The following is a 21,781-nucleotide window of genomic DNA, read 5'->3' as shown; positions in this document are numbered from 1 at the left end:
TGTTACAGGAATGAAGGTGATAATATAGGTCTTTATTGGAGGCATTTTAAGGGAACTAGTATTTCCCCTTTACTATTGAGGCATACTAAGTTTTATCTTTAGGTCTGATGAAAATGCCCAAAGACCGTATAATTAAACTATATGTAGAAGGCATGAGGCACATTCAATTATTTATGCTTCTCGTTGGTAATGTCTGTATAAACAATGTGAGGCCAAGGCAGGAAAGGTGCTGATATTCCTGTATTATGGACTGCTAAAGATTTTGTACAAAATGAAGCCTTTATCAATTAACATTAACATATTCACCAATATTCAGTTTTTTAAATTACCTCCATATGTCACAAAAAAATAATGGTAAGTGAAAAAACATTCTAAATCAGAGTATTATGCTATAATATAGAGATATCTGTAGAGATATTTACATATTATATATAAATATGTATAGAGATATTTACATATCATATAGTGTGTATGTCACGCTGTATAATGTTGATAGGTTTGATGAGATTATAAACATTTTTTTAAACTTATATACATGTTCTTTCTACAGGTTAGTATATTACCTTTCTCAGAAAAGAAATACAAGTTCTCATTTTTTTTTTTTTTTTTTTTGTAGAGACAGAGTCTCACTTTATGGCCCTCGGTAGAGTGCCGTGGCCTCACACAGCTCACAGCAACCTCCAACTCCTGGGCTTGAGCGATTCTCTTGCCTCAGCCTCCCGAGTAGCTGGACTACAGGCGCCCACCACAACGCCCGGCTATTTTTTTGTTGTTGCAGTTTTGACCGGGGCCGGGTTTGAACCCGCCACCCTCGGCATATGGTGTCGGCGCCCTACTCACTGAGCCACGGCGCCGCCCCTACAAGTTCTCATTTTTAAAGAAAATTAAATAAAACATCACTCTCAGTATCTCTTGTCCTACCTTCTTCTTACTTTGCATTAATTTATTTACCTACATCTATCCGGACTACTTCAGTAACTGAAATACTCAAAAAGACTATCAGATTGTTTGTTTGCTTGTTCTCTAGAAGTATTTTTCTTTGGAGAAATTTCTAGCATTTTCTCAATTTCCTAGATTTTTCTTTAGCCATCAAGTAGATCACATCAAATAATGCGTGTGAGATCAGTTTTACTCAAGCATTGATTTCACCAATGGCAGCTACTGAATGTGGCATATTTTTCTTTTTTTTTTCCTTTTTTCCCCCTTTTTAAAATTTCAGAATATTAGGGAGTCCATGTTTTATTTATACCTTGCTTTTTTTTACAGATTGAGTCAAAGTTGTAAGTGTGCCCTTCACCCAGATTGTGTGCACTATCCCAATAGTTGTGAATTTACCCATCCCCTTCTTCCCCGTCAACCCAGCTTGGTTTTCATTGGGATTTGCTTACATATGGCATGAATGAAAAATCAATTATTTTAGTACAAATCATGAATTACTTTTTCAACCAAATATGGTTTACAAATAGAATAATAATTACGAATTGACCAATAATTATCTCATGCTATAAACATATAGGGTTTTCAAAGGATACAAACCTATGTGAATATGACTCTAACATTGATTTCAGCATATGTACAATATCTGATGTGTTCTCCAGAATACTATGTAAGGTTAACTAAATGTAACATTTATACTCTTGAGATTATGATGGATGTTGAGACTTGCATTTAATATTTATAGATATTTTTTCCTTTCTAGCGTTTCCCGAGTGGGTGGAACACATCAATGACACAGAGGTGGACATAGGCAGCGATCTCTACTGGCCTTGTGTGGCCACAGGAAAGCCCATCCCTACAATCCGATGGCTGAAAAATGGATATTCAGTACGTATGTTCTAGTGCCTTGCTGGTCCTACGTCCACGTTCAGGCAACATGTCAGGGTGGTCCTGGGATGAATTTAGCTGGCAAGCTAATAGAGTGAGTGTCCGTGGACCCTGCAATAGGAAAGTTTCCTAACAAGAAGCCAACGAGAAAGTGAATGTAAAGTCTCTTCTTTCAGTTTAAACAATGCTGTGTGATCTTACTCTACCTTCTCTTTTCTCTCCTTTTTTTTCTTTTTCCTTTGTTCCACTTCTCCTCCTTCTTCGCACTCATCTGTCTCCACGACCTGGTTTTGGCCTCTTTTTCTTGCCACTGTTTTCCTGAACCCCTCAGAAACAGAGGTCAGAGTGAAGCTGTAAGTGCGACGTTTAGCCCTGGGGACAAGTAGCCTCAGGGGGACCTTCTCTCCTTCCCACTGTGGCCTCCCAGGTGGCCCAGGAGAGGAAAGGTGGACTCCCAGCTCTGTAGAATGATAGAACAAGCCCCCTAGGCATGGTAAGTGGGTTTTACTTCCCTAGGCCCTAGAATCCCATGTGACTCATCGTAGGTAATAGTGGGGACAGAGGACCACAGTGTATCTAAAACAGAAAACAAGCTGAACCCGAGTGATAGCCTTTCCATTCATGTTTATTGAGAATATATGTCTCCCTTTTATTCTTCTCAGTATCATAAAGGGGAGTTGAGACTGTATGATGTGACTTTTGACAACGCTGGGATGTATCAGTGCATAGCAGAAAACACACATGGAGCCATTTATGCAAATGCTGAGCTGAAGATCTTGGGTCAGTATCATTTCTAATTTCTGTTAAACATTCATCCAGAATGTAATATATTAAAAAAGATGATAGAGTATTCAAGGATCACGTCATGTCACTTTACTTTCTTCAATTGACAAAGTTAAAAACTTTTAATATGCCGTTTGAAATGGAATAGTATTGTTTTTCCTTGCCATCGAAGAACATTTATGTAGAGAAAAAATGACTCTTTAAAATTCCCTTATGTTGGTTGATAATCCCATTTACATATAAATGTTTATTTCATGAAATTGCATCCTTTTATTTTATAAAAGGATGAACTCTATAATAAATTTGAGTCAACATAGAATAAAATGTTTTTTAACATTTTTTAAAATGACAAGGCAAAACTTACACTTGCTAATGTTGGCTAGTCTTACCGTCTCATATGTCATGGGAGTTAAATACGTCTACACAATCTCACAATAGTGAGGACTGATGCTGAAACACCGCATGTGATCAGCTTCAGATGAGTCTTAGCACTGTGGGGACATTCTCAGCCCCAGCGTCTCCCTTACACTTGCTCTCCCAGACCTTTGAGACGTTCCTCAAGTCCCTGATTCCACCCTGACTCCTGCTTTCATATTGTTCTCTCACTCTCTGTGAAAACTGAAACCCTTTGGCCTAAAGTATTTTAAACTCCCACCCCTCGTGCAAAGGTTTATCTTCATTACATTTGTCTTTTCAGAACTCTATCCAGAGGAGGAAATGTCTTGTCTCCTACCCCAAACTGAAACAATCCCGTCATCTTTTTGTCTGATATTGATTCATTCCTTTTCATTTTCCCTGATACTTAGTATCAACCAGCTATTCCTTCTCATGTGTGTGTGTTATTTTTAATTGTGTAGGATATGATTTTTTATTTATTATTTTTTTATTAAATTATAACTGTGTACATTGATGCATATATGGGGTTCAGTGTACTGATTTGATATACAATGTGAAATGCACACATTGAACTAATTAATACATCCGTCACAATTCTACTCTTTTCTTAATAGTTTTGGAATGTACCACTGCATCATGCACATTAGGTGAGGTCCCCCCAAACACCCTCTCTCCTCCCGCCTTCTCCTTCCTCTCCTCTCACACTCCGCTTCCCTTCCACTTTCTGGACTATAGCTGTATGTGTGTACACATGTACATATTCCTTTCAGCTGTAGTTGTATTATAAATAATGAATCCAGGGAGTCAGCTTTCTCTTCTAGAAGTGCATACTGAAAAGATAAAGCACTGACTCAGTTTTATTCTTATTTCACCAAAAGAAAACTCTTTAAAACATTGCTATCACTACATATTAAGTGACACTAAAAGACTATAATAGGAAGTGAGAGAATCCTAAGAAAGTGTTAAACAAAGCTATCATCCAGAAAGAGTTAAAAGCATCTTCACTTTAACATTTTCTGCCAGAATTGTAATGGTGAGGCTCACACTCCATTTCTTCTCCCCCTTAAAATCTAAATTCTTTGGTAATACATAAATGTACTCTAATTATGTTGACTATCAAGCAGGCATTGCAGGCTCAGGTATCTTTGATACAAAGGGATATAAATTCATTTTGACTATGAGAGAAGAAATTAAATGAGTTTGAATTCCTTCCCAAATGCAAACTTTCTAGTTTCTATTAAAAGTTGTCTTCTTGCAATGCAGAAGTATGACAGCTCCTCAGCTCAGATGGAAAGATCTTTATATATTCAAGCCTACAATCTTCAACTCAGCCACAGTCTTAACTATCACTATTATTTTAGTGATAAGCGAACTTAGTAATTGGGTCCTCCTGAGATCAGTAGGTCCGGGGCAGGGATCAGCGCTCTCTGTTTATTTTGGCATTCCTCAGAGAGTCTGCATACAGCTGGTGCTCAGTAAATGTATATGAAGGAGGGATTATATTGTTTAATGAAAAGAACACGCTTTGAAAAGAGAACGACGTCCATTCAAATGTGAATCCCACCTGTTACTGTCTGTGCACCTTCATGGAGTTATATAATTTTAGCAGATTTTAATCTTCTCATTCGTAAGCTGGGGAGAGTTCATCCAAAGTATGGTTGGGATGGTCTACTGTGGCCATAGGTCCGTGTGCACAGGGCTTCCTAGACCTCTCCAGCCTTTTGCTTCACTTCCCTTTTGCAACTGAGTCCAAACAATTAAATCAGGTGTTACTTTTAAGGTAAATTTGTATGCAATGTTTTATGGTAATTAAAGTTTATAATAATTAATCCAGTTATCATTAAGAACTGTACCTTTGAATTAGGAGAATTTTATGATATGTACAAGTCAAGAAAATAAAGTTTTGAGTATGGAATGTCAATTGGTCACAGCTGATTATACTGAGCTTAGTCTTCTTTTAAATTGCAGGTTAAAATGAGGTTACAAATGATCGGGTTACATTGTTTGTGTTTGTTAGGTAAAGTCCCTGTTAGAGTCGTGCCCCTCCCCCAGAAGGTGAGCCTGGTACCCCGCATCCTGCCTGTTAGTGGAGAGCACACTGACCGTCAGCCCCCCTCCCGTCCCTTCCCTCCCTTTTCCTATCTTCCCCAACTTGAATTAATTGAGTTTTTCTTTGGTGTGGGCATGGATTTGTTTACCTACTGGCTTCATTTAGTATTTCATCCATTGGATACTTACTTTTCCATTCTTGTGATACTTTACTAAGAGAATGTTCTCCGACTCCATCCAGGTTATTACAAAAGATGTAAAGTGTCCATCTTTTTATAGCTGCATAGTATTCCACGTATACCTACACCACGGTTTGTTAATCCATTCATGGGCTGACGGGCACTGGATTGATTCCATATCCTGGTGACTGTGAATGGACAGGGCTTTGTCTTTACTATTTACTACTAATGAAAAGGGATCATGACGTGCCGTAACGCAGAAGGCTTTGTGTTTAGGCTTTATTGATGAAAATAGAAAAATAATCATTTGCTTTCCTTTTAGCTTTGGCTCCAACTTTTGAAATGAATCCTATGAAGAAAAAGATCCTGGCTGCCAAAGGAGGACGGGTGATTATTGAGTGCAAACCTAAGGCAGCCCCGAAACCTAAATTCTCCTGGAGTAAAGGGACGGAATGGCTGGTCAACAGCAGTAGGTCAGTCCAGGAGCCACAAATCCACTTGCAATTAACTATTTGTGAAAGTTCATTTTATAGAATATATTTTTATATTAAAAATGTAAACGTTTACATTTACAATTTACCGTTTTGGTATAAAACTTTTCCAACACTTTTCTACAGGAGATACTCTGAAACGTTGCCCCTGAAATCACTATACAGACACAAAATGGGTGATTGTAGCTAGATGTACCTTTGACCTATATTTACAAAATATGCATTAAAAACTTCTACAACATACTTAGAAAATATTCTGTACATCTTGGCCACCTCTTTGTAAGATTTGGTAATGAGTATTTTGTAAGTAAAGGTACATTTAGCCATAATTTCCCGTTTTTGCTGTGTATGGCAACTTTAGGGACAACATTTGGGTCAGCCTGTATAATTCTAAAGTGAACAGAAATAGTGCTCATCCCTGCTGGTAGATACTAGAGACAGGGTCCAATTTTTAGGATTCTGTAATTTATGTGGAATTTAGAAAATTGAGAATCAGAGTTGTTTTTTTTTTTTAATAAGCTTCCCAAGGCCATACAATTAATAAGCAATGGAGAATAAAATAGGATCTTTCTAATTTCTGTTCCCCTAAAAAGGGCGTCTATAGCCATTCACATGTCACTTATTTGGTAAGAAGATAAAAAGGTGACTTCAAAGTACAAATCTTCTCTTTTCATCTTTCAATGAACCAGATACCTTTCTGTTAATGTTCTTCCTAATAAGTGGATATCTACTAATGTTTTGATGGCTTTGGGACAAAATAAAAAACTGTGTTCAGCTTGCATAAATTACTTTTATAAAAGCAAAACTGAATAGTTTTTCTAAGTTTCCCAGAAGTTATATTGAGTACTAAAATATGGGGAAGAGACAGGCAGGGCAGGAAATAGGAAAGGGTATGGGGGTGGGGTGGCAGGGAGGACTGTGTACACAGGCCCGGGGCAAGAAGTACGGATGGGTCAGAAATTGCAAGGACTAAAATTAGCGTGATTTGTCTTTAAAAGGAAATGAAAAAGACTTTTAAGAGATGAGACATGGAAAGCCAGATCATAAGTGACAAGGTTTTCTGTCTAAGAGGTTCAGAGTAATAGAAATCTATCTAGTGTCTTCAACAAGGGAGGATTAAGCTAACGTTCGCCTTTTGAAAGAATATTTTAGCAAAACTGTGGAAAACAGGTCTTCACAGTAATCCAATAAGAGAAATTAGATGAATATTTTCATCCCGACATTGACGTATCTAAAGCCTGGCAAAGTTAAAGGGAAACTTCTGAAAAAAATACATGGATAATTCCCGACCGAATCTTGAATGGGGTCATGTGGACATGGGAGGAGGACACGCCAGTGACGAGGTGCTGTTGTTAGGAGGTGCACAAATCCGGCTGTGTGTGTGTGTGTGGGGGGGAGGGGCAGGCAGAGCATGGGGCTTCCCCAAACACATCAACTTTTAAAGTCAGTATGTTGGACCTTAGAATTCTTAGGACATTGTTAAAATGGTACTGGAAGAGTCAGTTTGTTCAATTTGTCTCTTAGACAAGGAGCAAGGCAGCATCTGTGGTCCAAGGGCAGCCCCATGTACAGCGGCTCCCTCCCTCACAGCCTACAGCCTGGCCCTCCCATGCTCTGACCCCTTAGCTCTCTCTTTTTAATCACAGAATTTTCCCTGAGTCAGATTAAGATCAATGTCATGGGCTTCTCCTACCAAAGATTTTCCACTATCATATTTCATGGACTTGTTTTTCCTGAATATTAATGTGTTCAAATAATATTTTAATGCCTTTGAAATGAAATGGCATTGCTTCCTTGATGAGAGGGTCCACTAATGCAACTTGTGCTCATTACTTTAACATGTTAGTATCTACCTTTAAATACCACTTTATGTAGCATTCACATACATATACGTGTGAAAGTTGTAAGATAGTATGTGTAAAAGTTAAACAAATGTTTGGTTTTTTTTGAAAAATAATATTCAGGGAGCAAATAAATAATGGTCTTTCAGCATAAATATAATCTCATTTTGATGACTATAATTACAAAAAACACCTAACAAAGTTTTTCTGTGCCTGGTTAGTGACCTTAGAATGGCTTATATTTGCAGTGAGTAAGGAGGAGCTGTTCATCTTGGTAACTTGTAATTAAGATGTCAGTTTAATGATTTTATTTTGGACTCAAATGATACCCTTTCTCCAACAGAAGGTAGCTAAAAGAATTAATTTAGTTGTCCATGTATATTCCATGCACTATCAACTTTGGATTACCGTGATTCTTTTCAACCCTGGAAGTTATCCTAGGGTAATTTTGGCAACAAGTTACCAGTTTGTTAAAGACAAGATTGTTTCTGGATTGTTTGTTGACTCATATTATCTGGAAATAGGGATAAGATCTTGAGGGTTTAATCTTCATTGTGATTTAAGAACAAGGAGCATTTACTACAGAAAAAGAGATCAAGAGATCAAGCTCCTTCAGTATTCTTACTAAAAGGTTATTTTAGTGTCCAAGAAGAGGTGCCTGAGAGTGTAAATGAATGAAAGACCCAGGAAGCACATGTACCCTTTAAAAATGATACAAATCAATGGAGAGCTAACGTAAGTAAACTAATAATATTATTGCAGATTCTAGAAAGAATTATCATCATCGTTTTCCTATTGCCACTTGACTATAATTTTCATTGCTTTGCTTGCAAAATACTTAAATGGGAGGGGAGTGGACATTTGGCTAAGGTCTTACACTGGAGCTTAGTGAGAAAAAGTATGGCACATTCATACTGGCACTGTGGTAAGACGTAGTTGCCAGGACAGGATTAGCCACATGAGAAATGTATTAACAGCAGTGCATGGGAGGGGCAATAGAGAGCAATCATGGTGGGGCAGGGAGAGCTATTTGGCTGAGATGTAGGTCTGATCTCAGATGAAGGAGAGAGGGAGGAAAGGAAAAAAAGAAATGACTTGGAGTGTAGAGCAGGTTTAAGAGAGTAAATAAGGCCACAGGCGTGTCCTCCAGTCAAAAATGCTCATCGGAGGAAATTACTGTGCTTTAAATGGCCTCCATGCTCCACCGTTGGCTGAGACTGGCCTTTCAGGGTTATATTATTTTGACAATGCATTTCTTCTTCAAGAGCAAAAGTAGTCTGAAATGAGCTTTTAAGGGGGTACTGGAAAAAGAAGGGAAAGGAAATTCTGGGATGTATTATTAGCGGAACTTCTGGTATTTTCTTCTATGGAGATTTGTATTAATAAAGTAGATAAATAGTATTTTTCTTTTTTTTAAAGATGAAACTCCGTATTTTCCTTTTTATTAGATTCTACCTTGAAAATGAAATATACATTTGTAGGTGTGTACAAATCTTCAAAGACAGTTTAAAGTTTTGAAAATAGTACATTTAAAGAAAGTAAATATCCAGGGGCAGGCAATCCAATGTTGAATCTAGGCGCGAGTTACTCTGTGCAAAAACTTAGTGAGGTTTTGATCTCTACTCCTGGGAAAAGGCAGACAGGCAGGGAAATAGGTGCAGTATGCAAGATTTAGGTTCTCTTGAAAGAAGAATTTTCTCAATATTCATTTGTTATAGAAACTGTTACTAAGAGAGGTTTTAAATATCTTTTTAAAAAGTTTCTAAAAATAAAATGTTTATATTTCTCTATAGCACTGAAAATGACAGTGTGTTCTAACTGTGGTATCTCAGTCCTAAGGTAACATTTCTGGAAGACTTGGGCTCATTTGTTCAGGCCTATGACTGGGCCTGAAATTCTGTTGCCATATGATTTGCATAAAATGTAATATCCAAAAGATCATCAGTTTTTTAACTTTTAAGACATATAACAATAATGTATTTTATTAAATAAGTTTTTAGTGAATTATTTACTTTTTTATTTCAATAGGATACTCATTTGGGAAGATGGTAGCTTGGAGATCAATAACATTACAAGGAACGATGGAGGTATCTATACGTGCTTCGCAGAGAACAATAGAGGGAAGGCTAATAACACCGGAACTCTTGTTATCACAGGTCAGAAACCATTGGATTTATTTTTATTTGAAGTTCTGTAGGGTGTTTAATTTCTAATGTATGAAAAAAACATGTGATTCAGCCTTATGCCTCTAAAAAGTCCACGTATGGGTCAGTTCCCACTTCAAAGCATTCTGGGCAAGTCTCTTGCTTGATGAAATTGTTCCTGGGATTTGAATGTGAAAATATCATCTTACTCCTTTGGAAATTCAAAATGCATTGGCCTTTATTCTTGTAACATGGATAACATTGTGTGTTATGTTTTCTTGACTATTGCTTTACCCTTTTATTTTATTTATGTATGTATTTATTTTTGCTCTTTTATTTTAAAATGTACAGATCCCACGCGCATTATCCTGGCCCCCATTAATGCTGACATCACTGTGGGAGAAAATGCCACCCTGCAGTGCGCGGCCTCCTTTGACCCGGCCTTGGACCTCACCTTCGTCTGGTCCTTCAACGGCTATGTGATCGATTTTACCAGAGAGAACATTCACTACCAGAGGAATTTCATGGTACGCGTTTTACGTGTCGTCTTATTAACACCCCAGTGAGTTCCATGTATCTTCATTGAAACGCCTATCACTATGATCATATTTTATATGATTTCATTTTTTCATGAGACCAGAAAACAGGCAAGAAAGCTTTCCATGAGTCTTTTTATATTATCTGGAGTATTCTTGAACCTTTCTAAAATGGCTACCCTAAAGGATTTTGGTAGAGATATTAATCAATAAATATACATTGGGTTTTAGTACAACATTTCCTGTCTTAATGATTAAACAATGGTCACCTACATGTGTACTATACCTCAGTATATATGTGCTCTAGATTCTAGAGCAGTAGCTCGCAACCTTCCTAATGCTGCGACCCTTTAATACAGTTGCTCATGTTGTGGTGACCCCCAACCATAAAATTATTTTCGTTGCTACTTCATAACTGTAATTTTGCTACTGTTATGAATCATAATGTAAATATCTGATATGCAGGATGGTCTTAGGTGACCCCTGTGAAAGGGTTGTTCGACCCCCAAACGGGTTGTGACCCACAAGTTGAGAACCGCTGTATCTAGAGCCTTCACTTTTGACTTCAATGATGGTAAAAGTTTTACCTTCAAATATTATAACTTTGTTTTAATAATTATTTTAAGCAGTTATCTTATGCATGGAGGATAAGAAATAGACAGAATACAGGTGTATGTATATTGGACAATTTGGAGAACTGTGTTTTAGAGAGGGTTAAATGGCTAATGTTAAGAGCTGGAAAGTATACGTGCAATAAATCCTATAATTAAAAATAGCGATACAGAGAGTCAAGGTATGGAAATAAATACAATAGAAGGAAAATATGGGGAAGTCATGCCGGAATAACGACTTGCGGGGGTCCATCCCTGGTGTCTTGCCAGGCCGTCTGGGGTACGGTGGATTTAAATGGCAAACAGATCGCTGGCCCCGGCCAGCCTCTTGTCTAGAAAGGCATCCATTTAGAAGACAAAAGACCCATTTAGAACATGTGCTTAATTAAAAAAACTTGAAATGTAGAAGTCAATTATTAATATAGAAACAGAAGCTTGAATGAACTCAGTGAGATATTAAAAATGTTTTACTTTTATAAAATCTGAAGATTGATATATACACATTATAATATTATTCTTTCAGTTTCTCCAGCTCCTTTTTAACACTTATAAAACTTCCCACCTTAAAAAGCTAAAGGTATCCATGTACAAAAACCCTTGTACCCCTTTAACTAAAATCTTAAAATTTTAAAAATAAACTAAAGCAAGCTGTCAGTTGAATAGGACTGATTTTGACTAGACGGATTATTGTTTTACATTTGTATTAGATGCATGCAAGCAACTACTGAGCAGTATCGATGCCAAGGCCTCGTCATGTTAACTGAATTCAGGTTCTTCTTAATATAACTGATATATCTATAACTGCATATTTTTAATTTACCTGGTAGAGCTATAACTATAAATCTACAATACACTTACAAATCATCTTTTGGTTTCTGAACCAAAACATTTAAAACAAATAACAGCTAAGAATTGGTTGACAACTATAAATTTTGTATTTCAACATTATAGCATGCACCTTCTTTCTCATATGGTGTTAAATCGAAACATGCCCCCACATTCTTCAAATTATGTTTTGTATCGCAAGAAACGTAAATGGCCTTCAAGGTAAAGGAAAAAAGTAAGCTAAACAGAGATCTCACTTTTTTTTTTTTTTAATAAAATAGACTTTTGACATTGAAAGAACTTTGGTGTTATAAATGGAATAATTTTAAAAGTACAACCTGGAAATCTGATAACCGTAGTTTATCAAATAGTTACTTAGCAGCTGCAGTGAAGTCTGTGTAAATACATTTGGTGAAATAAATTGCACCAATTATGCTGACATGTCATATTTAGAGCCCACTTCTCTTAGATAATAGTTATATTGTGCTGATTGCATATAGTAACTTTCTGAAACAACAAAAATAATTTAATAAAAAGAAGATGAGAAGGGAGGGAGGAAGGAAGGAAGGAAGGAACGAACGAACGAACCAGCTGAGTGACTTAGAAAGGGAGGAAAATAAAGAAATCACTGGAGGGCGGTGCCTGTGGCTCAAGGAGTAGGGCACCGGCCCCATTTACCAGAGGTGGCAGGTTCAAACCCAGCCCCAGCCAAAAACTGCAAAAAAAAAAAAAAAAAAAAATCACTGGAATCCTAATTAGGAAAAAATAAGAAACTAGACCATAAAAGTGTAAAAGAGCTTGTAATCACCTAGTGCAGTGTCTCCATTTGCAGATGATAACCACAGAGGTTCAGCCTGCTACCTCTGCTAATCCAGAGCAGAGTCCTGACTATGGGCCCAGTCTCAAGACTCAACTCATTACATCAAATATAATCTACCTGGGGCAGGAAACCTATTGAACTGGCTAAATGTGCAACTTAATTGAATAAAATGTCAAATTTACATTGTTAACATATGGTAGATGAACAGGTGGACTCAATTTTCTAAATTAGAAAACTCCAGATAAGAATAATTGTTTTAAAATAAATTAGTAAACTGAATCCTGTTTTTGTGAACTTACCAAAGGCCAATAAAGCTTTCTCTGGTGCCTGCCTTCTCTTTTAAGACAAACGTTAAAGCCAGACTTCACCGCTAAATATACCATGCAAACTTTAAGTAGAAACACAACAGATGTTCGATCCACCTTAGAAGATCGTCCTAATGGCTAGTCATTGCTTCCAGGCTCTAGATCAGTCTCAGAAGGACTGACTTTTTCCACCTAAAGCTTAGTGAATGAAAACAATGGGTACAGCAGGTATTGGGGACAGCAAACGTGAAGGAACATGGGAAACTGCATTTGTTTGCTGTTTGAACTGACACAGGCAAAAATTTCAGTGCTGGCTTCCTAAATAAGTTTTGGTATTTAATTGCGGCAATATTTCAACAGTTGACTAGCATCTTCATTGATGCTATATACTGTGCACATGCCACAAGCAGGCACAGTGATAGCCACCAAAGTAACAAAACACTGAATACGACAAACACAGACACCAATCCAAAATAAGTCAGAGATGCCCTGTGAATTTAAAATTCAGATGTAAATGATTTGGAAGCTATCACAGTTATCAGAACTGACATCATTATTATCATATTTTAATAATTTTAATTGCTACAAAACAATATCAGAACTTTTAATTAACGAAGAAAGAATAAAAATCAAATTAAAAAGATTTTATGTCAAGAAACTGTTTTCACTTTCTAATTTAGTTTCAATAATAAATTGTATTCAATAAGTATGCTTTGATTTCAGCTTGCTATTTTGCTTTTGACCACCTGGTGGCAGCATTGTATAAGATTTCAAATTTCTTAGCTTGTGATCATTTGGACCTGAAGTTCCATTTACAAAATTAAACACAGCTGCCTATTTTTAAGAATATGGGGCCTGTGGTTCAGTGAGTAGGGCGCCGGCCCCATATGCCGAGGGTGGCGGGTTCAAACCCAGCCCCCGCCAAACTGCAACAAAAAAATAGCCGGGCGTTGTGGCGGGTGCCTGTAGTCCCAGCTACTCGGGAGGCTGAGGCAGGAGAATTGCGTAAGCCCAAGAGTTAGAGGTTGCTGTGAGCTGTGTGAGGTCATGGCACTCTACCCGAGGGCGGTACGGTGAGACTTAAAAAAAATAAATAAATAAATTGGGCTATACGGGTGCTTTAAAAATGCCTTCTTTATACTTCTTCCAATTTGAGACATAAAATTACCAAAAATTATAGTAACTGTACATTTTTAAGAGTGTATGTACATTTTTTAAAGAACTTATGGTGAGCACCCAAAAAGTAAAAATAACATTATCATTACATTAAATGATCCCACTTAATTTTTCACACCAACTTAGTTATTTTTTTCAACTGTTTGATGATATTCTCCTTGTGAGAGGCATTATCTGAGTTAACTGCATGAGTTTTTCAAACTTCCTGATTCTGGTGACTGCCACTAATATAAATTTTGAATATAATATGCATTTTTTCAGATTCTCAAATTACAAATAAATGTTTTCATTATAATTCTGCAAGAAGTTATTTCATGTCTGTTATGAATTGCAAATATCATATGAATTGTTCCAAGGTTCTGCCACAGGCAGACCTGGCCTCTGGGCTGCATTTTTTCACTTCTGATTCTATGACTCTGATCCAGAAACTGAAACTGTCTATGCCTCAGAATTCTCCCCTCTAAAGTGTTACTGTCCATTCATTTACTTCATTCAGGATAGTTCATGGGGTTTGTAAAACTGGTTACTTCATCGTTATCTTCGTGAGGAGTAAATGAGAGAATGCCTATAACGCACTTGGTGCAAGATCTGATATATTGTAAGTGGTTATTACTGACACTTTTATAATAGAGCGATCATATTCTACCAAAAATTCCAGAAGCTATTGCCAGATAGCTTTTCTGTAGTAAAAGATCTTATTTTTCACAATTTAATTTTTGTATTGCTTGCTGTTCTGTTACTTAGTCGTAGACAAAAAACAAACCAACAAAAATCCCTAAGCATTTCATCGCTGAGGGCAATGGAGAGGTAATAAAAGCCAACATTTATTGAGTGCTTACTGTTTACCCAGCATTGAGTTAAATGCTTTTTAATTATTTATCAGTTGATTTTCATAGCAATCTCTATGAAGTACATATTTTTAAAAGAAAATATTAATTACAATAAACATGTTACCCAAAAGTCTTTAGATTTGAAAAGTATCTCACTTTTGTACTGGAGCATGCTATGATCTTGAATGCAAATTTTGTTTCCGCAAGACAAGCAAAAAAGAGAGGAAAAATAAAAAAGTTATTTCGTCGTTCATCTGTTTTTTTAAAAAATTTTGTCCGCTCTCTGTTACCTTGAACAAGAAAATGAAGATTGTCCAGGGCTATGGGCAGCAGGTTGGAAGAAACAAAGAGGGCTGGGCAAGAATCAGCTTGGACCTAAGAAACCGGAGAAGACCAGGCAGGCACAGTAGGATCAAGCAGTGGGCCCTGAAGCGCTGGGACTTGGGCCTTGTGTGGGGAGATTTGAGTTGACAGTACAGGGGTTTTGGGGAGCTGGGTGTTGTGGGCTTGGTACTTTTAGATATCCTATAATACACAGGACAGACCTCCAGGACAAAACATTATCCCAATACTGCGAAGGTTGGAAAAGGCACTTATGAAAGTCTTTGTTCTTCAGATACATACCACTGGCTGTGAGGGATCTCCCAAAATTCATCCAAAGTTAAGGACTCTTTTAAAAAAGTTTTATTTATTTTTATTTATTTGTTTATTTATTTTATTTATTTGAGACAGGGTCTTGCTTTGTTGCTCGAGACTAGGGTGTAGTAGCCTCCACATAGTTCACTGTAACCTCAAACTCCTGGGCTCAATCAATCCTCCTACCTCAGCCTCCCAAAGTAGCTGGGACCACAGGCGCACAGCACCATAGCCAGCTAATTTTTCAATTTTGTGTAAAGAGAGGCTCTCACCTTGATGCTCAGGTCTCAAGCAGTCTTCCCACCTTGACCTCCCAAAGTATTGGAATTATAAGCATGAAGCAGCTTCTCTGGCTGAGGACACTTTTTTTTTTAGGGGGCTAGGGGGTATATTTTTCTTTTGTTGTTAACCATTTCTTTTTAAAATATTTTTTTAAATTTCAGATTACTGTGAGGCTACAAGCAGATTCCATAGTTTGCTTTTGCGAGGTTAAAGTCTGACTTAGATGTGTGGCCCACACCCAGTTAGGGTGCCATGTACCTGTGCCATGTACCTTTGGGCACCTCAGGGATGCCTGGCTGAGTCAACATATGCAAATCTATAAATGTAATTGACCACATAAACAGAAGTAAAAATAAAAAATAGGTGATCCTCTCAATAGATACATAAAAAGCATTTGACAAAAATCAACACCCTTTTTCTGATAAGAACAATTAAGAAAATTTGCACAGATGGGACATTCCTAAAATTGACAGAAGCCATCTACGACAAACCTATAGCTAAGATATCGAACAGAGAAAGACTGAAAGAATTTCCACTTAGAACAGGAACCAGAAAAGTCCACTAACACCACTACTATTCAACATAGATCTAGAAGTTCTAGCCAAAGCAATCAGACAAGAGAAGGCTGTCAAGGGGATCCAGATGGGGCCAGTCCTCTCTGAGGATGACATGATCTTAGACTCAAGGAGAAGGCTCTTTGGATCTGATAAAGACATGCAGCAGTGTCTCCAGATATACAAATTATGTATACAAATCAGTAGCCTTCTTATACACCAGCAACAGTCAAGTCAAGAATCAAATCCAAGACATAATAATACCCTTCACTGTAGCATTGAAGAAAATGAAATATCTTGGAATATACTTAACCAAGGATGTGAAGGATCTCTACAGAGCGTATACAAAACTCTGAGAAAAGAAATTACAGAGGATGTCAACCCGTGGAAAAATATACCATGCTCATCGCCCAGAGTTATCAACTTTGTTAAAAGGTCACTACTACCCAAAGTGTGCTAAAGATTCAATGCAATTCTCATTAATTTACTAACATCATGTTTTGCAGATTTGGGAAAAAAATAGTTCTGTAATTTGTATGGAATCAGAAAAAAAATATCCTGACATTTTTTGCTGTGCTACAAAATAAGAATACATCTTGAGGCATCACTTCACTAGACCTCAGACTATACTACAAGCCTCTGGTGATCCAAGCAGCATGGTATTGGCATAAAAATAGAGATGTAGACATGTGGACCTGAACAGAGTCCAGAGATGAAACCAGCCTCATCCTGCCATCTCGTCTTGGAGAAAGCAAACTAAAGCAAACACTGGGGGAAAGAATCCCTGTTCAATAAATAGTTCTGGGAGAAATAGTTAGCCACACTTTTTAAATAGAATTCCTTACACACTTAAGCATCTGTATCACAATTATTTTTTTGATGTTTGCAAAATATAGCCAATGAAAAGAGGGGGAAATATACATGTAAACTTCCTCCATCTTAGGAATATTTTTACATTGTAGACTTTGATGTTTTATTTCCATTAGAAATAAACTGTTTCGTTATTGTCATATTCCTTTAAAAATCTAATTTTTCCAGCTTGTTTTTAAGGACAGAACATTGTCTACAGATCTGGTCTTTTGTTCTGTTTTTTTTACTGGCAAGTTATATGACCTTGTTCAAAATAGTCCCTCTGAGCCTTGGCCTTCTCACTTGCCATATGAAGAGGTTAGACCCACATCCAACATTTTGATAAACAGCAGCACAAAAACATTTTTAGCAGCAGAATTCTTTTTGCGAAGAAAATTTGAACCCCAAACCCGATATATATTATACAAAAGATGAAGCGAGAGTGTTGTGAGTGAAGATGAAATTGCCTGCACGTGTGTGAGTGTTTCTGTGTAGGATGCTGTAGAGCCAAGACCCTCACTCACAGAATATCTCACCTCTCCCGGCTCCCAAAATACCCATTCTACTTCCTTCCTTCTACAAAATGGTCCACAAAGATTTTTAGAACTCTCAGGCTAGTGGGATCCAATTTGAAAACTATATGAATTAAATAATAATCAAATTTACTTTCCACTCTAAAACATAGGTCCTAAGTCCAGGCATGGATGTTTTTGTCTAGCACTCAAAATACTTAGCAGAAACCTCACAGAAAATTTCCTTCTTTTGAATTTTCATTTAAAATGGGGGGGCCAATCAAAAATAAACTCTTCAGCCTTCACTCATTGTTGATTGTGAAGCAATTTTGCTGAAAGCAGCAAAATTTAGAGATATTCAACATTTCCACTATTTCTATACATATTAAGTGGCTTCTTAGTAATAATCCTGGGCAGCTTCCCTCACGTATCTAATTTTATATGTCTAATGGTATCACTTCATCTCCATAATTTTTTAAATTATTTTTTGTATATTTTTATCTTTTAGATTCAGGTAATCTTAACATGGATGTCTTACTTAAAATAACACAGACTAGAATATTAGATAACTTTAGGGCATTAATATTATGTGTAAAAATTGTTTTGAAATTTCATAGGAGAATGGCCTTTTTTTTTTTGAGATTCAAGCTAATGTCTTGAGAAGTTGCTGATAAATTGAGTCCTGATACTTGATATCAGTAATATATTTTTCAAAAACAGATAGTAGATAGAGAGAAAAATAGATGGAGGTATAATAGATAGACAATTAGTAAAGCGAATATGGCCTAAAGTTTACGATTGTGGTATCCAGCTGGTTGGTGTATTGATGGTGACTTTATATTCTATTTTTTTGGTTTGAAAATTTAAATGGAAAAAATTAATAAATGAAACAATAGGATGGCACATATGAGGAAGTATCACTTCTACTTACCCCACGTCAGTCAGAACAATCTCACTTCATCCCCAGCCTGAATCCAGTTCTCTGATCTGTAAAGCCCTACCTGGTGAAATCAGAGCTATCTACAAACGGTAATGCCTTCCACGTGCAACTCAATGTAAAATGACAAATTCCTCATTTCTAAAATGGAAAGATCAATAGTAAATCCCGAGGCATTACAAAAATTAAGTGAGAAAATGCATGTGAAGTAGCTAGCACATTGCCAGACATTTAAAGGTATCCACTAAATTAGACCAGGTAGTAAAAGGAGTTCAGTAGCCCAGCAGGCCGGGCTGGCAACATCCGGCAGTATCACGAGCAGCACCAGTAGCGCTCTCTGAACGGGAATAGTAGAAATAGTAGTAGTAGTGGCTATGGTTGTCTCCTTCTCTTTAAAATGCTGTTAAGAATAGTGCGTCTCTCCTAGGTTGTCGCCAAGACTGATTCTGCACCTGAACAGCGCTTGGCACTGAGCTGACTCTCATGGAGTATTTGCTGTTAGGAGAGAGCTGGTGCTGGGGGTGTTAACGTTTGCATTTGCATACAATGTATTTTCTATATGTCAAATTTTTTTCTACTCTACCAAGCCAAAAGTAAACAAGGAAGAATAGTTTTATTGCTTCATTGATACAGCGTAAATCAGACATAGTTAATAACTTTTGCTCATGTTTATAAAAATTAAAGGGTATATTTTCTTCTGAACTTTTTCTTTAAGTTTCAAATTAATTGAAGGGTACGAATTTTTCGGGTTATATTGTTTTTATTTCTGAAGTAAATTTCAAGTTGTAGTTGGGCCCTCACGTTGTGCACATACGTGAGACCCCGCCAACCACCCTCCCTCCAGCTCCCTCCCTGCCCCGTCCCGTCCCCTAACCCCCTGCTAGACTATGCTTGTATTTTTTCTTTCAGGTGGACTCATAGTAGTTCATATATGTTTCCTCCAAACTTCTGTATCTGTCCCTTTACTATGAACCTCAATGTAACAATAGAGATGGGATCTTTTTTTAAGCAGCGTTATGAGCTCTAAGTTTTATGGGCCACAGGTGCCAAACCTTTTTTCTGTCACACATCGCAAGAATAAGAGTTATCTTGGGCTACATATTAAATCATATTAAATACACAAACACTAACAAAAGCTTATAAGCAAACAAACAAATAAAAAGAAGCCCATGCATACACTAGGTCTCACACCACAGATAAACAAAATAGTCCTCAAATAATCAGCGTGAGGCCAGCACCTGCAAACTGGACGCCCGGAAGAGTATGTACCGTATAGAATATTTCTTTGTTCATTATGATCAGTTCAATGTGTTAATACAGCTTAATAATTCAGATTCATTTACACTGCAGAAATTATTGTCCAGCTAGTTTCTGGGTGATGGGGAAGGAAGGGGTGGGCATTTGTATGCTGGAAGCCTTTTGATTTAAACTTGGGAAACGGCTACATGGTCAACCACATATACAATTTGGAACATCCCTTAGCTTTGCTATCACAATTTCCAGTATGTGATTTAACTCTCCTCATATGCAGGGAAGAATTTTGTAATTCGGCCAAACTGTGGTTTTTACTGAAAATATAGACTGCATTCATATCTAATTTGTGGCTCGAATGTGCTGAGGCCCGAGGTCTTTCCTGCTTGGTAAGCGTTCTGTCAGCCATGCAGAACCTCAACTGTGCTGGAGGTACGGAAAGTGCTAGTAGTATGTATAAAAACTTTTTAAAAGTTTTTATAAAAATGAAAGTTTCTATACATACACAATCATAGCAGGGATGATATAGGTTATTTTTCCTTTGCTTTCCTTCTGAGGCATTTCAGTGCGACCCCTTCACAAAATATAGAGCAAATAAGAAAATAAACTTTAAAGCTATATATTGTTGCTTCCTCCAAGGAGACTTATCATCACGCAACTAAGGCCTAATGCTTAAAACCAAGTTGATTTTAAAATGAGTTTAGCATTAAGCTTTTGGGATGGTTTAACTAAAAGTGGTGGAAGAGTTTATTGTGAATATTTAATAAATAAAAATTTAACAATATTTTAGGAAATGAAATAAGTCGTGCTTTTTTTTAATTCTTTTTTTATTATTAAATCATAGCTGCGTACATTAATGCAATCATGGGGCACCATACACTTTTTTTTTAATTGCCTTTTTTTTTTTATTGTTGGGGATTCATTGAGGGTACAATAAGCCAGGTTACACTGATTGCATTTGGTAGGTAAAGTCCCTCTTGCAATCATGTCTTGCCCCCAGAAGGTGTGGCATGCACCAAGGCCCCGCCCCCTCCCTCCTTCCCTCTCTCTGCTTTTCCTTCCCCCCCGCATTGGAATAAAATAAGTGAACATGTAAAAAGATTAGGTTTCAAACTGAGAGCTTTTTTCCATAGCAATTTCAGTAAGAAAAAAATGATTAGCTGTGATATATGTATACCATGGAATACTATTCAGCCATTAAAAGATATGGAGACTTGGGGGCACCTGTGGCTCAGTGGGTAGGGCACGAGCCCTATGTACCAAGCATGGTGGGTTCAAACCCGGCCTCAGCCAAACTGCAACAAAAAAATAGCTGGGTGTTGTGGTGGGCACCTGTAGTCCCAGCTACTGGGAAGCCTCAGCAAAAGAATCACCTAAGCCCAAGAGTTGAGGTTGCAGTGAGCTGTGTAACAACATGGCACTCTACCAAGGGCGATAGAGTGACTCTGCCTCTACAAAAAAAAAAAAAAAAAAAAAAATGGAGACACTACATCTTTTCTATTAACCTGGATGGAAGTGGAACACATTATTCTTAGTACAGCATCACAAGACAAGAATGGAGAAGCAAGAATCCCATGTACTCAATTCTGATATGAAGATAATTAATGACCTAGTACATGGTGGTGGGGGGGGGAAAGGGGAGCAGAGTGAGGGAAGGAGGGAGGGTGTGAGGGTCATGGAGTGTGACACCCCTTTTGGGGGTGGGACAAAATTATAAGAGGGACTTTACCTAACAAACGCACCAAAGTAACCTGGTTCTTTGTACCCTCAATGAATCCTCAACAATAAAAAAAAAAAAAGAAAGGAAAAAGGACTAGAGATAAATTAAAATGTAATGAATGTAACACATAGATATTTTTTAAAGGGCAATTTATAGCTCCATAGCTTATTTATTTTTATATCATTTTTCTTTCCTCAGTTTTTAATGTTTTATTGCAAGGTTGGGTAAGG

The 21,781-nt window shown here is 37.2% G+C and overlaps 1 protein-coding gene across 5 annotated transcripts in view; it reads left to right on the top strand.

The window, feature by feature from the left end:
• Positions 1 to 21,781, top strand: part of CNTN1 (contactin 1) — a 388,261-nt gene that overhangs the window by 252,228 nt on the left and 114,252 nt on the right. For all 5 annotated transcript variants that reach the window (XR_008373377.1, XM_053556863.1, XM_053556866.1 and 2 more), the window contains exons 10-14: positions 1,700 to 1,824; positions 2,487 to 2,604; positions 5,554 to 5,704; positions 9,592 to 9,719; positions 10,059 to 10,234. Coding sequence is in view for 4 of the 5 variants with exons in the window: in XM_053556863.1 (XP_053412838.1) it covers positions 1,700 to 1,824; positions 2,487 to 2,604; positions 5,554 to 5,704; positions 9,592 to 9,719; positions 10,059 to 10,234 (698 nt within the window). In the remaining variant the exon portion in view is untranslated. The remainder of the gene's footprint in view (positions 1 to 1,699; positions 1,825 to 2,486; positions 2,605 to 5,553; positions 5,705 to 9,591; positions 9,720 to 10,058; positions 10,235 to 21,781) is intronic.

Source organism: Nycticebus coucang, chromosome 12, assembly GCF_027406575.1.
Source record: "Nycticebus coucang isolate mNycCou1 chromosome 12, mNycCou1.pri, whole genome shotgun sequence".
NCBI classification, from domain to species: Eukaryota; Metazoa; Chordata; class Mammalia; order Primates; family Lorisidae; genus Nycticebus; species Nycticebus coucang.
Note: the sequence above shows the minus strand (reverse complement) of the source record. Positions and strands in the feature narration are given on the sequence as shown.